Raw genomic sequence first — 22,169 nt, 5'->3', positions numbered from 1 at the left:
CAATCTTTGGACATAAAATTGCTCAGTCTTAAGACTGGCCGGCCAGTCTTAAGACTGGGCAGGGCGTTACAAGATTGGGCAAAAGACCATGTTAGGCCCACCTTTGGCGCCGTTTAGATTTTAAGGAAGGGATGCACCACACGAGCTCTGTTTTTTGCGACTCCCAACAAACATTCTTAGGCACATTAAAACATCATATTTTGGGTACTGTTGAATTGACCCGGCCTGTTTTTGGACACAGTAGAGTGAAAATCGTAGCTAGCTAGCTAGGTAGCTGGTAGAGCATGTGTTATACATTTAGCATTTATACACAGCTTGTAGTAGTGGCTAAATTTTAAAAATAAAATGTTTATATTTATGAAGTATCAGAAAAATCGTATTCAACCATATTATTAGTTAGCTAGATGTAATATCATAGTATATAGAAGAAAAACTTTATAGACTATGCTAAAATGGTTGAGTAGTTTCAATTTTTTATACATAAAATACATGGTATATATAAATTTTTGGCTTTTGATTTTCCAAGAAAGTTTCAATTTAAAGTTCCTATTAAGAGGTAAATTCTAAAAATTTTATTGTTCTGTTTGTCTTCCACAATTGTTCTAAGATTGGGCATATGTACGTCCATAGATTGGGCATTCCAGTCTTAAGACTGGCCACCCATTTGTCACTGTCGGAAGATTGGCCTGGCCAGTCTTAAGACGGGGCGCATTCCAAGATTGGGCAGAACACTATAGCTAGCTAGCTATAGCTAGCTTAGCTAAAATATGTTACCCTGAAACTGGCTTTACTGGCCACCAATCTAATTATGGTTATATCCATAGCTATATAAATAGCTATGTTTATTTTAGCCATTCTACTTGGCGTCTTATAAAGGGTGATTAGGAAAGGTACTGACTGACGAACAGAGGAAAAGACTGCTCCTAACCAGCATCTGGCTAGCTACAAAATGTCTCGCACAAAAAGGTAAACAACTACCATAGTTTGCAACTACGTACAGGTCAGTTTATTGTACATATATGGAAAGGTTAGTTGTAGTTACGGACTGGAATATACCTGCATGTAGGCTATACCATGTGTTTCAAAAAACAAGATGGCAGCTGTATGTGGTGAATTATGTAGCTGCAGAAACTTGAGGCATTTTCAACAAACAGGATCCATAGCAAGGTAAGCTTTAACGAGCCTAAATTTAGACAAATTTCCTCTAAAGATACTTTTCATTAGCATAGCTATCTAGCTTTCTTTTGTAAATTGGAAGCATTTGCAAAGTTTTTATTTTTACTTTTAAAAGAGTTTGCGTGAACATTTTGAAACTATGTAGCTACTGCTTGTTATTCCACGCCGTATCATGCCTGCCATAAAAAAAGAGCAGCACTTTCTATGAGTCATGTATATATATATATATATATATATATATGAATTTCACAGCAGTGCAACTAAAAAATCAGTTTTTTTAGTTAGGGTTAGGGTTAAAGGTTATGACACTACTTTCTGCGTGACACTTTTGTGTAGGTAAAAAAGCAGGAATCACGCAGGGTAAAATGGTTCTAATTCTTCTTAAAAAATTTCACATATGTCTTTTTTGGATGGATTTCTTTAATTATTGTGGGTCTGTTGTTTATATTTTCTGCCAACAGAAATTTTTGCGCATATGCAAAATAACTGCAAACTTTTTAATTTTTGTAAACATTGGCAAGTCATCTATAGCTAGGCTTGTTCTGCCCAGGTTATGTACGGCAGCTTGTCCTGTTTATAAGCAGGGCAGAAAATATATATTCGGGGCAACATAATCAGCTTATGTACGCCACTTATATTATTTGGCACTCGTGTACCACAGTTAAAAATATTATTTGGCACTTATAGAAACAACATAATCGGGTCAGGCTGATGGCAAAGTTGTTATTGTTCTCAAAATGAATTGTGTGGTAAATACAGTTTGGGATTCGCAAGTTTAATAACTTTTAACCAAACTTAATTGCCGCAAAACAAATAATTTACAGTACTGGAATCAGGACACCTGATATCGTGAGTGCATATCATGCGCGACACAGGCCATCTGCGATCCAATCGTGGCCATCGGGATCGAAAACATGTTAGCAAAGAACTTCGCGATAGTCCCAATGTATAAACGATGCTATCACGATCGTCATCATTAATCCTGATTGTCGCAATGGATAGTTTTTTTTCGGGCCAAGTCGATAATAGCTTATGGTCGTTGAAATAAAAATAATTTTATGGAGAAAGAGAAATAATAAAAAAATAACAACGGAGGAGGGTCTTATGACAAGCATAACGCACACAATTAATATTTTTTAGTTATGACGAAAAAATAATAATGATTTGTCTCACTAAATAAATGTAACTAGCACTCAAGCTGAAAAGATAAAAATACTTGCATGCTCAAAAACATGTTTTTAAAGTTATGCAGCAAGAATTTTTCCTATGTTTTTTTTAAGTTACACAGTAAGAATTAGTCTTGTGCTGTTTTGAAAGCTATACAGAATACACTTGTGTTGTTTTGAAAGTTATACAGCAGGTTATACTAGACAGTGCTTAAAATAACGGCCGGTCAACGGTCACTGACCGCCGAATTTTGTTAATTGACCGTCAGGATCACGTTACGAGTGGTCAGACTGACCGGCTATCGATTCCTTGCTTCGCAAAAAAAATTATTTATCTACTATTAAGAATAGATAATAATCTAAATATCTTGCTTCACATTTATTTACCATTGATTCATACACATTTTTTCATATAGACAATGGAGCAGCGTTTTCAATCACGCACCAAAAACACTTTAGTCGCTTCAATAATGTGCACCTGGAATGTCTGTAATGTTTGTATAAAGTAATTATTTACTATACTAAAAATCAAAGAAAAAAATGACTTAAAGTTTGGAATTTGAATGAAAAACATGCGCGTTTAAAAATGAATTATTTTTAGAAATTGAATACGTTGCATTGCATAATAACACCTGTTGTTCTTTTTGAATGTTACTGGCCTTTTCTGTTTCAAGATGAATTCATTAGGTTGTATATCGCAGAAGTCGCCGGTGGCATGCTTCGAAAATGCTTGTCACAGGCACAGCTTAACATAAAGCAAAACGGTACAGAAGAATTAAGTGTTAGAGTCTTCGCAGAACATCTCTTCTCACAAAACCGAGGGCAGGGCTGACTTATTGCCTGCTGTGTCGTGTGGGAGACAGAACTTCTGGACTTCTTTTTAATATGATATACATTTTTTTTCGATTATTATTACTAAACATATTTGATTTTTTAAACTTTATTTAACTTGCAGGGGTGCGCACTCTTCTCGCAGTATTCTCTGTGACGATGAAGGTCGGACTGACTTGTGGCATGGTTCCAAATGGTCTTCCGTCTTTCGTTCAAGTCTCAGTGTAATGCACCAGCCGAGCATAAGAGTGTCAGCATGAAGGAAAGGGGCCGACTTTAATGTTCTCTATACCTTACGTTCTTCATAAAAACACCAACCGTTTTTGATGGTTGCATTCATTCAAATTTCACAACAAAATAACACCAACAATTTTTTTGCCGACGCAACTGCGGTATCTTCGTGTTTTACACCGGCAGTGCCGAATGCGACACTAACATGTGCAACCTAGTTCCCAGGCAACTTTTTGAGTTGTATTTCATTAGGGAGGCATAAAAATAATTTAAAACATCAAAGTGGAATAAATATCAAATTTCGTGATTAAAACCGTTTCCCAAGGAATCACATATATTTTTGACCGCCGAAAATTCAATTTGACCGGCCATTTTGGATCTCTGACGGTCAGTATGACCGGCAGTGATCAAATATTTATTTTAAGCGCTGCTAGAGTTGTTTTGAAATTTATACAGCAAGTTATTCTTCTCCCACTTAAAATAAATAATGAAAAAAACAAAAGTTATTTTAATAAAAAAGTTTAGTGTTCTTTTAATGTTTTTTGTGCAGTCTTATATCAAATTTAAGTGCAAAATCTTTTTACGGGCTATAGCTTAGTTAACAGTATTTAAAGTCTTTCACCGCATTACAATTATATTTATTTAAAACTCATAACGGAGGAGGGTGTTACAACAAACGTGTACCTTGTTTTTATTATTGTTCCTTAATGGTATCGACTAAAAGTCTTGCAGTATTAGAAAAAACCAAAAAACAATTATTTATATTTAATGGCGTTATTCTCTCATAACACTAATTAAGTGATTATTATAATGTTTAAAGATGTATATATCATGACGATTGCAATGTGGATCGCGAAAATCATGATGCATCTTAAAAGTCAACCCCAATATGGATTGCAACTTTCCACTGCTTAAAAGTTTTATTATTGTGATAGCACCGCAAGTTGTGCGCGACACACATGAGACGCGGTCCATGATGTTAGGTGGCCTTATTCCAGTACTGACCATAATGACCATCCCCAGAATTTAATTCCTGCGAAAAATAAAAATGATATCACCCATCCGCAAAATCTAGTTCCGTGAAATTTAGTTACTTCAAAATATATGGTGAAATGTACTCACAAGAGGAGTTTAGACTAAGAATTATGTTGTGACTTTTTTTTGCTAGTTTTCAATAGTGTTTTATCCTGCTGAGAAAAATCATGTCGAGACTTTTTTCTTTCACCATGCCTAGTCAATGTTTCATTCAGAAAAGTTCGAAGAAAATGCCAATCACAGCCTGCCTGGCCAGCCATTATATTAGCGTTCATATTCCGGTCACCACAATCACTATCAGGGCAAAAAAACATAATCAGGCCATGCGTACATAAACCGTCTGTCCAGTTTATAAACAGGCTATTTTTGCATTCTGGGCAGAACAGGCTAGCTATAGCTATATAGCTACTTATTGTGGATAATGAAGGTACATTTTCATTTCAAAATCTCAGTTCATGTGCTGCAATTTTGTGGTTCAATTTAAATCTGCTATGACAAACAATTTATTGCAAGTGAAATTTTTTTGTATGTGCAATTTTTACAGGTTGTTTTTATCAAAATTCTTTTTCAAGCAAAGTTTAAAATTGAGAAAAAACAAAAAAGAAATAAGCACAGAAAGTGATTATACTACTACACTACTACTACTGGTATTCCTGTAGTCTAGAATTTAGATCCCTAGTTAACTTTAAATGTAATATATGAAAAAAGAATCGCGGCAGAATATGTATGTCATAACACCCTTCATACTTGGAGTGGCGCTGCAAAGTTTTTATTGCAGGGTTCGGGATTTTATAAGGGTGCTGATTTCTAACACATTAAAACAAGCAATCAATGACATGCCAAAAAACATTTAGGTGCTCTGTTTTTTTGATTTACAGTCACAAGATTATAAAATCATGGGTCATATGGGTTTAGCCTGGAAGAAGATAATGGTTTGGCTAAGAGTGATTTCAGATGGGAAGAAAACATGGCGAAAGGTGTACACAAAACGAAAGTGAAACTCCTTTTGTAAAAAATAAAAAATAAATGAAATGAAATGAAGAAATCAGGTGTATATTCAGTGAAAGTGAAAGGTGCTCAATGGCCGAGAAGGTTGAATTCACTGTAGCAAGATTTCTCAAAGCAGCTGTTTCAGAAAAATTTAAATTTGTTTTTGCAGCTACCTAACTAGCTTTTTTTCTAGGTACCAGGTGAAAAAAGAATTTTAAGGTGGCAATAACTGTTTCTAACTGTTCTTAGGCGATTCCAATTTAATTAGTTGCTCTACGGGCGAAGTTGATAGTACTTACGGTCGGTCAGTTAGCAAAATAAATGCGCTGTTTCAAAAGTTATGCAGCTTCTCCTACTTAAAATAATACTACTAAAATAATACTACTTCTTCTACTTAGAATAATAAAACAAACAATTTTAGTGTTCTTTTATTTTTTTTTGCGCAGTTTTATAGGAAAATCTAAATTTAAGTGCAAATTCTTTTTCGGACTATGGTTGTTTAGTTGAGAATATTTAAAGTCTTTCGCAGCGTTAAAATCATTTTTTTTTAAATTCATAACGGAGGAGGGTGTTACAACAAGCGTATTCTATCTTGTTTTAATTATTTTTCCTAAATGGTATTTGCTGTATTTCAGTTTAGCTAGCGTGATTTTAAACATATTAATCATAACGATGGAGGGTGTTACGGCAATAATCTGTGTTGTTTTTCACTTGTATATTATAACTACTTTAGCGAAAGTAGCTAATTTTTGTTATAAATCACATAATAATTTAAACTTCTGTTTAACCACGTAAGTATTTTTGTGATTACAAAATTAGCGCACTATGCATTTTAGTTTTATCGCTACAAATTACCATGAACAAAGAATAAACTTCCAGTGGCCTTACCAATGGTCCTGTGGTCTGTGGTCCTAAAGCAACGTTATTGATTTACCTTGTTTACTATAATTGTAGATGGACATTCAACCAACAAAAAATAACATCATTAATATCTTCTATGCTCATTATATTTTCACGAGATGGGATGAGAAAATGTTGTTTTTTTCATGTTTTTTTCTTTAAAACTTTTTTGCTTGATATTTTTTTTTTGTTTTCATGAAAGTTAGGGTCGGTCAGAGCCGTACAACAACTAATTAAATTGGAGTCACTTTATAGTTCCCTTTAACTAATTGGTTTATGGATACAAATGTTTTTTACTATATCTTTCATTATAAATATGACCTTAACACTCTGACTGTTTACAGCCTCATGATTTTCATTTTGCTTCTGTTTTAAATGAACTGTTGGTTAATCACAGTTCATTTAATTAAAATAGTGTGTGTAGTTAATTACAGTTTAGTTCCTTTAACATTTAATGACTATTTTTTTATAGCTAGTCATACATAAAAGATTTCAGCTACTCACTGTGAGAAGCATGTCATAAGGTGTAGGACACATTAAATTGAACTCATCAAAAGAGTAGTAAGCAAACATGCATATTCGTTTGTATCCATAAAAATCTGTGACTTACTTCACAACTTCAGAATTAAAATTGTCAGGGAGTAAAGCACAATTTATTACCTCATTCAAAGAAATAATGACATTAAAGAATTTTTGAAATTCACTAACAAATTTCACAACAGGTTTCACTAAAATAAATATGTAATTTAAATAAATCAAATTTTACTTTAGACTTTCAAGATCAATATTTTCCCTGAGTTTTTGGTCGTTTTGAAGGCATCTTCCCCTGAAACTAACCTGCTTTTGGCACCTTTCTTCTCTGAGCAATTATAAGTAGGCAAAATGGTCAGATATAAGACCAGCATTTATTTGTTGAAAACAGTACATAACTTGCCATATTCAAAATATTACAGCTGGGGATCATCAATAGGTAAAATTATAACCCATTTAAGAGTCTTAAAGATCAATTAGATTCAAACAGTTTTTAAAGGTAAAAAGGTGGTAATGCTGACAAAAAAAATTCCCTGGGTTTTCCCTGAATTGTAAAAACAAAATTCCCTGAGTTTTCCCTGAATTGTGAAAAAAAAATTCTCTGGGTTTCCCTGAAATTTTCTAAAAAAGACTTTTTTTCAGGTTTTCTAGGGTCTGTCTGAACCCTGATGACCAAACTTTGCAAAACTATCACTTTTTCTTTAATTTACACGTGATACCAGTCAGATGTAAATTATACGGTCGATTATTATGTCGTATCTAATTTAATACTATTAAGCGCAGCAAAAGAGCGGTAAAACCTGACTTTTGTATTTATACGTGATGCTTGTTGAACTTAACTTAATTGAAGGAATGGAATGGCTGATATAAATCGGAGACGCCTACTTTAGCTGCTTTATCTGTATACCAAACAGCAAAAACGAAGAACAGCAATTTTTTACGAAGATTTTTTTCCCTGTTGCTACTAGTCTATCGACAAAGAAGACAAGCATTTGACTTGCTCACATCATTACGAGTAACGCAAGATTATTGCTTTATCTTTTGAATTCATTTACACCAAAAAAGGGAACTTGTCGTTTTTTACTGTAAGAGATACCTATAAAAACGACCGTTTTAAGAAATCTTTTCGAATGTCGAGACAGACTTTATACTCGGTAAGATACAACCGAGGTTACAGATAGGAATTGTCACAGAAAAACCTATACAGCCAGATATAAGATTAGCAATCTGTTCATACAGGTTTTCAAGAGGGGATTATTTGTATACCATTTTAGAAATGTGTGGTTTGGCAGTTTCTACAGTTACAACATTCATCACGTAAGTTTGCAATGCAATTGTGGATAATTTATGGGATCATTTTGTTGCTTGTTTCTTCCCCAAAACTAAGGACATTTATGCGAATAGTTTATCTGAATTTGGATCGGAATGGCTGTTCTCTTACGCATTTTTTGTATCAACGGTGCTTATTTGTCTATTAAGGCGATGATACACGATCCAATTAATCGAATTCGATTTGTGTAAATTATAATGAGAATTAAAATTGAAACTTGACAGGTGATAAGCGAGAACAAAATTCTGATATTTATTTTTAAAATAAAATGTCTTAAGAGAGAGACAGAGTTGAACTCGCTGCTGTTGCCAGTCATTATTTCAGCAAGTAAATATTTAAGAAAGCATTAGAAATGTCGTATGTGGACGAAACAATGCTGCATAAAAGACCTAATTTAGGGGTGTGTGATCACGATGTTATAAACGAATATCGGTTAGAGCAAGAAGATTTTTTTAATTTTCTTTGGATATCTTCTGCTAATAAGCTCTCCACAGCGTTTTTTCCAACGTCCATTCACTGATAAAAAATCGCGTTAAATTCTCTTTTATCTTTTTTTGAAGACATTATGTTTTTAAACGTCCTCTATTAATGTTATTTTTCATATCGAAAGCATACAATTTTTACATGACACACGATCCAATTTGTCGAATTCGGATCGTGTATCACCGCCTTTAGATTTAGTCCCCTTTTCAATCGTATTGATGGCACTTGTTGATGCTAAAAATATCGTTGTATCTGGGTATCAATTGGAGCTCCTGGGAACGCATGATTCCACATATTTTCAATCAATAGATCTATGGCATAACATATGTGCAGGTAATACCTAATGTATCCCAAATTATAGATGATGCTGAGATTCCGCCTTTAATTCCATGTGACGGAGCATTTTCTATGTGTTCTTGGATTATTAAACCACACGGGGAAGCAGTATTGACAGATAAAAGACGATATAGCAGAGCTCGCTTAGTTACGGGAGGAGCGCTTGGCAGGCTAAAGAGCAGGTTTCGCGTACTTCATATAAAATGCAAGAGTAACAAAGAAACTGCGAAACTAAGGGGGGGGGCAGGCCCCCACTAGAATTTTAAAAGCATGCTATAAATTTAAAGCATGCTTAATAATGTAAATGCATTGTTGCTTTATTAAAAAGTAAAGAGTGCTTCGAGCTACACATTACTGGAAATGAAAAATGTTTAGGTTTTATATAATGTGAACACGAAATTCTATTAAGTTGGACAAAAGTTCACCCGTAAAATCCATGCCTGCCAATCTTTTGCATCAAGTTCGACAAAAAATGCTGGATTTAATTGATTTGCTGGATGTTTTAGTTTATACTTTTGTCGAACCTTGACAAATAATTAAATTAGATACGACATAATATCGACCGTGTAAACTTAGCCTTGAGATATCAATACACAAAACGTTTCGTAAAATACACAAAGGTTTTATTTTCGCACACAGCTTGTTCTCGAATGATAACGCATAACGTAACGCATTGCCGGGGCAAAAAAACCGCTTCAAACGTGTAAAAGGGTAAATGAGTATTAAAATTGCAGAAAAAAGAGGATCCCTGTGCAGTAAGTTTAAAGATACCCACAATTTAAATGCACAAATATAGTCGCGCGAAAAAGAAAATTACTTAAAATATTTCCTTCGCAGAATTGAGGTCAAATCGAAAAAATTCGCTGCAATAAAGTATTAGTATCCCACCTTTACGTTGTAAAACCTTAGTAAAGCTTGTACCTTCTCTTTCGTATTTCTCTTCTAACTCCCACAGTGCTCCAGCAGCAGCTTTTCCAAGACTTTTATTATAACCGCCTTTAATTTTCTGCAAATGATTCATTATGACATTATTTTCACAAATCAATTTTCGGTTGTTGTCATGAAATGATAGGATCCATAATGCTTTGCAGGATTCTAGTACTTCCTTTTCTTCTTCCTCTTTGTCATTTGGACGAAATTCTAAAGCTAATGCAATGACATCAATACCTCCATTTTCACCAATCTTAAGACAGAAATTATCCACGTGACTTTTCACATGCACTACATTTTGCAGATATAAAATTCATGAAATTCTTACAAGATTGCTTTGCCGATCAAGTATTGAAGACATTTTGAAAATGAAAAATAAAGTTCACAAAGAATATTTTTATCATATGTGTACAAAAACATCTTACAATCTGTTTGTTGACATCATTTTGAGCAATCAGTCGTAACCCATTGATCAATTCACTCAAACTAAATCCCAGGTAACGATGGTTTTTTGATTTAATAGCACTCCGCAGGTAGCTGATAATCAACTTGATAGGGTCTAAACACATAAACAACGCTCTTCTTTTGAAACATTTCCAAACTTAAACTTTTGGGCCCATGTCATGTGTTATCTCGGAAGAGGGCTGAGGAAACAAGAGGTATGGGTCTCTAAATTTTAGTAGAATTTTACAGTAATTATAAGCGTATAACAGCTTAAGTACCTTTGTTTGTCATGATCACGTGATTGTTTTCTTCATCGATCAAATAAGAGAGTATTAATAATGCTTTCATTGAAAATATTTGTGTCATAGCTGTAAGAAATGGTACCAGATTTCCAATACAGTCACTATACTCAAAATATTTTCTACTAGCAGGATATTTTCCAATGTTGTGAAGGCAACTGAAGATGAAACTCAAAATTCTTGTTCGTCCATTTTCTCTGATGTTCATGGCCGTCAAATCCTAAAAGAGATTTGCACTATGATTTATTAATTTTTAATTTTTGGGCCATTAATGGCTAAAGTTCATTTCCACAAAATTGACAATTCATATTTTACAACAAGCCCTCTAAGCACCCGGGCAGTTTATCTTTAACTTTTCAGAAAAAAAACAATTAGGGGGAGGTAGGCAGGGAATGCACATTTAAAAGTCTGAGAAAATCTCTTACCTCGATTAAACTAGTGTCACCAACGATATTTGTACCTGGTCAATTTGATAATTTTTACAGATACTTGGAGATACATAAATATGTGGAAGATCATTTATTAGAGGATCTAACATTTTTAATAATGAAGATTTTTTACAATTGGAGCAATCTGGTACAACCAGATTGCTCTATTTGAGTTTAATAGGTACTATATATATATTATATCTATAATGTAATACCCGTATACGTCTGTCTGTCTGTCACGGAAAATGGTAGCTTAGCTGCGCAAGTAGCAAGATGCACGCAATGTTGTATAAAAAGAACGGGCAAACCGACTAGTACATATATATTTATATATATATTAAGAATAAATCTCAAGTATACCTTTTTGTCTTCCTCACTTATAATTGGCATGTACAAGGTCAGTGAGTCAATCAAGATTTTCACCATACCAATACTACAGCACTGAAAACAAAAATCCACATCCACATCAGAACAATTGATAATCATCATTAGAAAGTTTCCCAAAATATTTTGCACATTCAAAGTTACATTTACTACAGTGTTTTTTTCTTCCTCGTCTTTATTAGTTTTCCCTCCTTCTCCTTTACTAGCTTCTTCTTGTTGTGATTTAAATTCCTCTTTTAATATTTTTTCATCTTTTTTAAAAAGATCAGTCATGTTAAGAACTGCATATTCGAAATGACTTTTAACAAATTCAGGAACATTTTTTTTACTAAATAATTGTGATACTACTTGTCTTTTCTTCCGAGTGAGTTTCTTGTTGTTAGAATTTATTGATAGAAATGCTATTTTCTTGGATTTAATTCGGCCTTCTTTAGTACCCCATATTTCTGGTTCTTCAATTGGTGCGAAAAAGGGTAGAACTTCATCCAGAACATTTGCTGCATTAACCAAAAAGTCATTGTCTTCGATATTTTTTGTTTCTTCACAATTTAATTGATTTACCGTAATATGTTCAGTTATTGATTCAATATTTTCATTCTCGCTCATGTTTTCGTTTTTATTTGCAGTACTCTCTTTTATATCTACATTGTTATTTTGACAATACTCTGTTGCCTCTCTCTGTGCAGTTTTTTTACCTTTATGCGCGCTAAAGCCAGAACCCATGCTCGTTCAATGACATTGTGTAGTAATTAGGAAAACTGAGAAATTATTGATATCTATTAAGCTTTATTTTTCTTTATAATAATTCCTAAAAATCAGAATGTATAATGTACATATTTTGAACTGACGCTGCTTTTTGTATTAACAGTTGATAACAAAATTAACTTTTAGATATTTGAAGTTTTGTTTTCATTAGGTATTGAGAATGATTTTAAATTAGGAGATATATGAGTAGTTTTAGGGATATGTGACAACCCTGATGATATCAATAATACCATGCAACTATAATGCATATTAGTAGCTAACAAAAAGTAAAATTATGCAAAACTGTTTGTTTTGTTAGCTTTTTGTGATTTTCATAGATCATGTGTGAAAAAAGTATATCCTTAGGGTACAGTTCATAAAGTTTATTAAAAACACTAATTTGCCTGAGACTTTATGATCGCAATATTCTGATGTTTAAATTTTTAAAATGTCTCCTTAGAACTACTCACAGACAGAATGCGTGAAGTGACAGGCTTAACAGGAACAATTTAGGCCATGCAACCTTACCTTAGCTTAGGGATGGTCTCCAAGATCGTTTCAGTTTTGATACGAATTGATACGATTTTCATCGTATGGAAATCGTTTCAATGTTTTTTTCACAGCGTTTCATAATCGTATCATGAAACGAATTAAATGTTTCATATTTTATTTGCGAAACAATTTTGTATAAACTTCGTAAAAATGAAACGATTGTGAAACGATTTTGAAACGATTAAAAAAAAATTCTGAACGATTTGATACGATTGTCAAAATATTATTTGTGATACGATGTAAAAGTCTTTGAGGTTATTGAAACGAATTTTGAAACGATGTTGAACTAATTAAAAACCAATTAAACTTATATATAAATGTCAAATTGTTGTTTCTCTTTCTTTTATTCAACACAACATCGACATCATCAACAACATCTTTTATCGCAAATATTGTAAAACAGTTTTTCAAAACTAAAAAAAAACAGTTTTTCTTAAAACTAACAATTTCCTTTAAAATGGAAAATATTGCGATGAAAAAAAATTTAAGAACGAAGAACAGTGATAGAAATGCTTTTTGAGATCGCATTTTAAAAGTTTAAGAACAAAAAGCAGCGATAGAAAACCTATGTGACAGCGCGTAGGTTTTATTGAGAGACCTTTATTAGATTAATAATTTCTATTATTCTTTTATGTTAAAAGAATATAAAAGAAACACCTTGAAACGATTTTGAAACGATCATAATGATACGATTTTGAAACGAATTATGGTATGTGAAACGATTTCAAGTAAATATAATAAAACAATCTTAAAAGATTATGAAACGATTTTATTTTTTAATGAAACGATTTCCATACGATCTGAAACGATTTCAAAAAATTAAACATTACTTTAAAATCGTTTCAAATTCGTATCATGCTAATTAAAAGCATGATACGAATTTGAACACTATGCTAATTAAAAAATGAAACGATTTTAAACGATTTTTTTGAAACGATCGATGTGTGAAGTGACAGCTTAACAGGAACAATTTAGACCATGCAATCTTACCGTAGCTTACCCAGCGTTTAGAATGGTTGTCCACCTCTGGTTAATTGCACATTTCGTATAATTGCCCTTTGTCAGTCTATCCGTTCCTTGGCAAGTTCTTTTTGAGGTCTTTGAGATCTTTTGTGAAAACATCACTTAATGAAGTTGTGGATGGCCATTTTGTAAAAATATCACTCAATGTAGTTGTGAACACCAATTTTTGTACATTCTCTGAAGATGACCAAAGTATTTAAGTTCACACAAAGCTATCTCTTTAGGAATGCTGATAATGGCGAGCTATTTGTGGAGTTTTTGTGTTCTAAAACATCGTGTAAGACTGACAGCACAGATCTAGGAAACCATACCATTGTCAGTAGATGTTAAATGCCTGGTCAATTCACTTGACTTAGACCATTTCATAGCATAATGCTATGGGTGGTAATTATTGTAAATAGACAACCTCTAAAGCAGTTTCATGCTGCAGAGATGTGTGCAAAAGTTGCATCTACTCAACAAACTAATTCTCCAATTACATTACTGATGTATTAAAAAAAGTTCAGGGGCGGATCTAGGATTTTTTTTGACTGGTGTAAAAAAGCCTCAAAGAGAAGATCTTACAACTGGGGGTTTGGGGGTGTCCCCCAATGGGTCCAGGGCAACGCCCTTAAACGGCTAAAATAGCTTAAAATCATCTTTCAGACTTATCTTTGATAAGTAGGTATATAGTGGGTTTTTTAGTTTTTTATATTTTTGAATGTTTTTTTAGCTGACGAAGATTATATTTTTGAATATTTTTTGTACAACTTGAGTAATAACGAAGATTATAATTTTGAATGTTTTTTTAGCTGACGAAGATTATATTTTTGAATATTTTTTGTACAACTTGAGTAATTAAAATGTTGTTTTTTAAAAATTTTGATGTCATGCCTTATTACTTCTAGGGAATTTATATACATATAATATACAAGATTTATTCCTTTTTTATCAAGACTGCTACACTTTTAACCGTCGTTCAGGATATTTAACATTTTATTTTTTACCAGCATATCGATTATGTCATCTAAATTTATTCTCATCTCGTTGTGGATATTTAGCAACACCAAACCATTAAATTGACCCTGAAAAAAAGTTTCAAAATTATAATTAAATGTACGTAATGTGGTGTTTCACAATCAAAACAGATAACCCAATAAATCAATTGGCAAGATATATACGACAAGATTAAAAATGTCACATTCTCCCTAATACGCAACGTCATATTGTAGAAACATACCTGGGTCATCAAGTTTCTTGAATATGTCTTTACTCGTCGTAGCGTTGATATAGATCTCTCACAGGAAACTGGTCGTTACTGGCACTATGGCAAGGCAAGAATATGTAAAATCTTGCAGATATTTGGGTACAACATAAAAATATGTGTAGCTAACGCATTATTAATTATTTCCAAGAAATAAAGCTGAATGTTTACTTGCAATGTATAGAACTTTCTCTTTTAAAAAAACAAGCAATAATTACTTCTTACCTTTTAAACGTTTTGTCTTTTTTCATGGTGGTTGGAGGTATATACAAAGTGATTTAGCTCAAATAACCCAAATTGCATTTTTCTCACCTCACCCATAATGGTTATACATTCGCTCGTATATTCTGTACTTGTTCTTGAGGTAATCAACCCATTATTAAAACTTCCATGGATGTCACCTATATCATGAGGGTATATGGTTTTAATATTTTTCCTAATAACTGTTGCAAGAGTAAGCATATTCATTAAAGATCAGAATCTTGTATTTTTAGGATTATAAATGGCTTTCTTGATGACACATGACTTCCTATCTACGTTTTTATTTCCTGTAAATTCATCAACAACATGATGGGGAGATATTGATGCAAAAAGTCCTCTTTCATTACGAGGAAAGTTCTCCATAATCTTTTTGTCAACATTATGTGAAGCATAGCAAAGGCTCTCATTTCAAACAATTAATAGAAACAGAATTGTATAAACAATAGATCCAGTAGATCTAAATAAAAATGTTTTTTCTATTATTTATAGATGATAGTTAGCTACAAAGTTTTCTGCAAAAAAAAAATGTTAAAATGAAAAAAACAAAAAACAAATAAACTATATAGCTATAATAACAAGTCTAAGCTATTGATTGGACGCATTTATCGAAGATAAAAGATAAAAGTTCAAATATAAACAAAACACACTGTTCATAACAATCTGCAGAAAATTTTACTTGCTGGTATTTGAACTTATCATGTGAGTAGCTAGGTAGGTAGTTACAATTTCTGTATTTAAAAATTATATTAAAAAATACACAAGCAAACAAATTAATTTTTTTACCTTAAACATCTACAAATAGACTCTGTTGGAAATTTTACCAAGGGAGCATTCAGTAGTGTCTGTGAGATTCAGTCCAACTTTTTCTTCCCAACTCTTGCATCCAAAAATGATACTTCTCCAACACATGTCGAAATATGGTGCTTTACTTTACATCTCGCTCCAAATCTTCGAAGAAATAAATCAAGTAAAAAAAACACTGACCTGTTTCACAGCGGTCGTAAAAGAGAAAGTTTGCAGACCACTTACCTGAATATATGTCCTGGATCGTCATGCCATATAATTTTTATTTTACACCAGTTGGCTACACCAGAGAAATACACCAGGATATTTTTTGCCCATAAGAATGCGCAGCTTACACCAGTTGAACTGGTGTAAATACTGATGCCGGTAACGATTAGGATATCAAAAATTTCGCAGGATGAAACAGCCGCATTCGGCTAAATTGACACAAAAACAGGACCACGAAACCCAAACGGCGGGGGGGGGGGGCGGGACACGAATATCAGTTTTATACGCGACAGACGCTGGCGGCCACTATTCTAGTTCAGTTTAATAATGGGCGTAAAAATCTGAGAGCAAAAGGCTCACAGAGATACACCTTAATTTTTTGAGCAGAATTTTTGCTGGTGTATTTACACCAGTACACCATAGCTAAATCCGCCCCTGAAGTTGACAGCTGCAAATGTGTTTTAAACAATGCAATAGAACAGAAAATTACAGAATACAAAAGACATCCATATAAAAAGAAAATGAAGCATGTGAATGTGCTATGCCAGTCATAGAAGTTAATCGAAATTTAAAACTAGAAATATCATCCTTTTGACATAATTCAATTATTTTGGATCTCATTATTTTCTTTAATTAAAAAAGCATGTTTCTTTTTTAGCAGATTTTGTACAAATGATTGGAATTTAACATATTATAACGTATTATATAAAAATTGATAAAATCTAACCTTAAATGTACCAGGCCTACCAATAAGGGCAGAGCAATTGCTCCTGATCACACAAAGGCTTGTCCAATTCTGAGAAATAAGAAACTAACTGAGCCATTATTTGCTCACCCAGATTCTGGCTAAGCAATATCAATTCATTTTACATGGAAATCAATGTTCTCTTTCTTATTATTTACAGTATATAATAAAGAATCAAAATATATAAAAAAAGATAAAATAAAATGTGATGATTCCAGGGAATTTAATAACAAGCCATATAGCGATAATTTTCACTTATCTATATGCTTTATCACTATATTGCTAACAGTAAAGAGGATTATCTATAATTGTTAATATCTATTGGAAATTATCGCTAATTATAGCTAAGGCTATCACTAAATTTATCGTTATATTTCTTACAAATTTATCGCTGCATTTATAATCATAAAATGGCGGCGTTAGCTGAGAAAAACGCTAGCTAATGTAGCTTTGTTTTTATTATAGCTATCGATAATTATATCTTGATATCAAATTTCCTGCAATCGCCACGAATAGATAAAAAAAGACTGTGATAAAATATGCGTTTATAAACTCGCCCAGTTTACATTATTGTAACTTTAGGGGAGCAATTTATTGCTTGGGTGATATTTTCTTATTGATAGGCCTGATGTACGCAACGTAAAATTAGTGAATTAGTGTTTAATGTGAATACATTTTAACATTTCTTATTGAGAAAAATCTATATTTTTATTATTGCCTCCTTTACAGATTCTCTTTGTTATTTCGCTTGGGTCAAGGTTTCCCAATGATGTGTCTGCTTTTTTATAAAAATTAATTCCAGCGACTTTAGAATCTTGTGCTTTTAAATAATCTCTATGAATTTCAATAATAGCCATTTTGCCCCATATATGTTTTTTTGCCTACAGGAATCTGCAAAAGTTTGTAAATTTTGTAAACATTGTAAAATCTCTATATATAATAAAAACCATGAAGTTATTACAAAAACAAATAAATTAAATTTTTACTTGCTAGCTAGCTAAGTAACTATGCATGGATATCCATTAGACGCAAAGTTTGCACCCACACAGGCCCACACACACATCAACAGAGGCATACAATTTATTGCATGCCAAACAAGGTTTTTGCTCAATCACATATAAAAACCAAAAATGTTAGAACTAGCTAGCTATATGAAAAAAAAAAGTAGCAAATTGGTTTTCTAGAGCGCAAAATTGTCCCTAACCGCAATGCATAAAGAGTTATTGAAAGCTCAATTTAAAAATTCAATGTCAAACATATTGAGCTTTATCATTAAAAACAGCCTAGCTTAAATCATCTGTGGTTTTCTACAAACACAGTCAACAGAAAACACATCATATACCAAGTTTTACAATTTTTACTAAAGTTATATGTGTATCTTATGCAAAAAACGTGCAGTTTTAAACATAAATTACTTTTTTTATACCACTGACTTTGTTTGGCAATTGTAGCTTATGTCATTCTCCTTTCTTTGTTCTAACATTGTATAAGATTTGCTTTGCTTTAGTTAAGTGAAGTGGTTGCCAAGGTTGGGGAGTTAGGTCTACCATTTACGTTTTTGTAAAATTCTCCGTCGCCGAAACACTGAAAAAAATACAGTTGACTCTCTCTATCTCGAACTCGCAAGGGACCAGAAAATTTGTTCGAGATAGAGAAAGTCCGAGATAAAGAAGGGAAAATACCTTAGGCAGACCACAAAGGGACCGAGACTTTAGTTCGAGATAGAGAGATTCCACTGTATATCAATACGACATGTTTAACAGGGGCGGATCCAGCATTTGTAACATGTCAGTCACTTTTTTTGCGAAGCAAAAAACAGCGCAGCAATTTGCTGCGCCCAGAACAGCTGGGGGTCATGGCGGGCGCTGTAAGCCCCCGGTCCGGGGCGCAGCCCCGGAAACTTTCGCTATTTTAAGCCTCTACGCACTATAAACGGCCTAATTAATGTCCAAATTATTAGCTCTGTTAGAGACGTTTTTTGTTTCGAATAGACAGCAAAAAACAAACAATCTTGTAAAGGGTTGCAAAAAAGTGTAGGAAAAATAAAAACAACGGTTTAAATTCATATATTTTAAGACTGTTTCGCCCAATATCAGGGCTCGTCAGCATGCCTAGGAAACAGCTAATAACGTAATATTAGCTATTCCAGACATGGACAGTCTGCTCCAATCAACCGAGTGCTATCAGCTGGAGCAAGCCGAACTCGGAAAAGGGGGGGGGGGTTAAAGAAAAGGAATTGATATAAAAATAGAAAGTTATTAAAGCCCCTGACAGGGGGCTCCTAGAACAGGTACTATCAGCCAGAGCAAGCTGAACCTGTAGAAAGATAACGACACAACGTAAACAAGAGAAAAGGGAATTTATTTTATATAAATGGTTACTATTTTTTTCAATTAGGAGTGGGTAAGATTTAATTATTTATTTATTTATTCATTAATTTGTTCTAGATTGTATAGTGGAAAAATTTATATTAATTCAAGTCTTCTTTTATCTTTAGCAAATTTATTTAAAACTTTATCAACATCTGGCACTATTTCTTTGTGAATATACATAAGCGCTAGCCCGTTGAGGCGTTCAGATACCATAGTAGTGCAAGTATAATTTTTAAGTTTTCTCATAGCAGAGAAAGAGCGTTCACATTCACATGTGGTGACAGGAATAGTGGCTAAAATTCTTAGGGCCATATGCAAATTAACAAAGACATTTAGATTAATAGACTTCAACGTTTGAGCAATAGTTTGGGGTCTATTTCCTTTAAAATCAATCCAATACTTCTCCCAAATTTCTAATTCAGCATTAAGCCCAAGTATATTTGGAAGGTCATCTTCATAGAAAGAGACAAAAGACTTGAATTTCTCCTTCCAGTTTGTTTTACCTCCAGAAATCAAAGAAACCATTTTTGCTGGAACAATGCATAGGCCATTATAAGCATTTAGAGAAAACGGTTGAAAACGATTCTTCATTTCACTATTTAAATGGTCTAAAAGAGGTTAGTAACTGATTTTTTATAGTAATCAAAAGTTGAAAAAGAAGGATGATTATCTCTTGTGGTTTTCCTTCCAACAGTCCTCTTCTTCTCCTCCACAATTCCTACTTTTTCACAAAGAGAAAGAGCCTCCTCATACCACCTATCATGAAAATGTTCTACATTATTTCTGGTTTGAAGGAGAACATTTTTTAATGTTTGAATAAGCTCTATGCTGTCCATAACATCAATTGTTCTATTTTGTAGCAATTGAGTAACTGGAAGTGTTATGTCAAATACGTTCCTTGTGATCACCAGAGTGACAAGAAATTCAAAATTAGCTATTTGGTGAAAAAAACCAACAGCTTGTTTTGATGTGTCATAATTGAACTGTCGATTTAAGTTTAATTTCATCTCTTCCAAAGTAATATAAATAGGCACATATAACTCTTGAAAGAGATCTAAACCAGTAATTCGTTCAACCCACCGAGTACGGCAAACATCCTTTAATTTAGTTTTTTTAGAAGTCGGACTATATTTATCTATGTTAATCATAAGGGATTGCTGTCTTTTTTGAGAATAGTTAAAGAAATAGGAAATGTGTTTTATTTTAGCCATCACATGGGCAACTAAGCTGATTGTACAAGATTTTCCAACTGCTAAATTTAAACGATGACTGTTGCAATGAACATATATAGCCTTTTTATTTAAATTAAGAATATGGGCAGAAAGTCCATTCTTATACCCAGCAACAGCACTTGCACCATCATATGCTTGACCCCGACAGTCCTTAATATTTAAAGTCAGGTTATGAAGTGACTTTAAGAGAACAGACTTCAAGTCTTTACCTGCCAGCCCCTCATCACAATGAATATATTGAACAAACTCCTCACGTATATTCAAATTACTGTCAACAAAACGTAAAACTAAGGACATTTGCTCTTTATTAGATAAATCAGCAGCTTCATCTGCCAGATTAGAAAAGAAAGTGTTTGATTTTAATTCTTGGATTATTTCATCCAAAATTACAGATCCACAACTGTTGATTAATTCATTCTGGGTTTTAAGATGGTCAGCAAGAGCTGTATCTCCACCTTGTACTCTACTCCGCAGATGGATATACATATGTATTTTAAATTAAAATACATATGTATATCCATCTGCGGACAGAGTTCGCATATGATTAAAATAGTTGGCATATCTTCCTTCTTTCTTTACAACTTTCACGTTTGATACATGGGCACACTCTCGACACTGAAAACAAGAGTAACTTTATCGATTATTTCTTGTTTCAGTGCAGAGGTTGTCATGTTTACCTTTTCTAAAAAGCTTATAAAATGTACTTTCCTGTGGATGCAAAAGCAAGTCCAAGTTTTTTCTTGGCCATTGAAAACTGATTTGAAATTAAAGTTTGATTTTTACCATTTCTATATCCGCTACTTTGAATTGGCCTCCTGGTCACGTGACATATTTTATTGATTTAGTTTTAGTTAGCTTTTTTGCGATATATACTTTTATTGCGTTTTCATTAGCCTGAAAGAGGTTACAAATAAATATGTTAACACTATAGTGACGTAATTTTTCTGTTTTCAAAAAAAATTTAGGACTTCAAAGGTTTTAAGACAATTTATTTAAATGATTTCCAATCCGTTGTGTATGATATGCAATGTTTAACATTTAAACTCATATCAGAAGATGGTAGGACCACACCCTGAGATTTTAACTCTTGTTAAATGTTACAAAGTGGTCATACGGTTGCTGTCAAAAATGAGATGCATTAGTTACAGAAGAAAACAGCTCCTAAAAATTACCAGCGGTTGAAGAGTTTTGCGAAATATGAATTAAAAAGAAAACCAACGATGAAAACTATGAAAGCTACTATGAAAAGTGTTTCGAAATACGTATGATTGATATGTGCGTGTAGACTTTGAATTTCACTCAAGAGTGCTAAGCATACCTGGCAAGAACGTACTCGCATACACAAAAGTTTTATTACGATACCATCATAATACTTACTTGGTGACAAAAAGCCTAGCCAACTACCGAGGATAAAAAATATACCTGGCATTAAATTAAGGGCCAGGCGGGTAAGTAGCAATATGATGGGGGACTGTCTTCGTATATCGGAACG

General features: G+C 33.1%; 3 protein-coding genes and 1 long non-coding RNA gene across 4 annotated transcripts in view; all 4 read right to left on the bottom strand.

Annotated features, from left to right (window-relative positions):
- The window catches only part of LOC130662397 (uncharacterized), a 72,426-nt gene extending 60,110 nt beyond the window's left edge, over nt 1–12,316 (bottom strand). The window contains exons 1-4 of the mRNA XM_057461257.1: nt 11,471–12,316; nt 10,662–10,902; nt 10,365–10,498; nt 9,931–10,192 (exon numbers count right to left, since the gene is read on the bottom strand). Of these exons, the coding sequence (XP_057317240.1) occupies nt 9,931–10,192; nt 10,365–10,498; nt 10,662–10,902; nt 11,471–12,217 (1,384 nt within the window). The 5' untranslated portion in view covers nt 12,218–12,316. The remainder of the gene's footprint in view (nt 1–9,930; nt 10,193–10,364; nt 10,499–10,661; nt 10,903–11,470) is intronic.
- A 2,010-nt stretch (nt 12,317–14,326) lies between these two features.
- LOC130662395 (uncharacterized) lies at nt 14,327–16,209 on the bottom strand. The gene is made up of 3 exons (XR_008989003.1): nt 16,101–16,209; nt 15,033–15,457; nt 14,327–14,877 (listed from the first exon to the last, which is right to left on the bottom strand). It is a non-coding gene; the product is annotated as an uncharacterized LOC130662395 (long non-coding RNA).
- Nucleotides 16,210–19,538: 3,329 nt separating this feature from the next.
- LOC130662872 (52 kDa repressor of the inhibitor of the protein kinase-like) lies at nt 19,539–19,970 on the bottom strand. The gene has a single exon (XM_057461813.1). It carries the CDS (start codon nt 19,968–19,970, stop codon nt 19,539–19,541), a length of 432 nt encoding a protein of 143 aa, XP_057317796.1.
- Nucleotides 19,971–20,053: 83 nt separating this feature from the next.
- Nucleotides 20,054–21,163, bottom strand: LOC130662871 (52 kDa repressor of the inhibitor of the protein kinase-like). Its single transcript, XM_057461812.1, has one exon. It carries the CDS (start codon nt 21,161–21,163, stop codon nt 20,054–20,056), a length of 1,110 nt encoding a protein of 369 aa, XP_057317795.1.
- Nucleotides 21,164–22,169: the final 1,006 nt, after the last annotated feature.

This window comes from Hydractinia symbiolongicarpus, chromosome 10 (genome assembly GCF_029227915.1).
Source record: "Hydractinia symbiolongicarpus strain clone_291-10 chromosome 10, HSymV2.1, whole genome shotgun sequence".
Classification (NCBI taxonomy): Eukaryota; Metazoa; Cnidaria; class Hydrozoa; order Anthoathecata; family Hydractiniidae; genus Hydractinia; species Hydractinia symbiolongicarpus.
This window is presented reverse-complemented; position numbering and strand designations above follow the sequence as displayed.

Bases quoted from the DNA above. Each gene is read 5' to 3' on its own strand.
- LOC130662871 (XM_057461812.1), bottom strand. From the start codon at position 21,163: ATGTATATCCATCTGCGGAGTAGAGTACAAGGTGGAGATACAGCTCTT.
- LOC130662872 (XM_057461813.1), bottom strand. From the start codon at position 19,970: ATGGTTTCTTTGATTTCTGGAGGTAAAACAAACTGGAAGGAGAAATTC.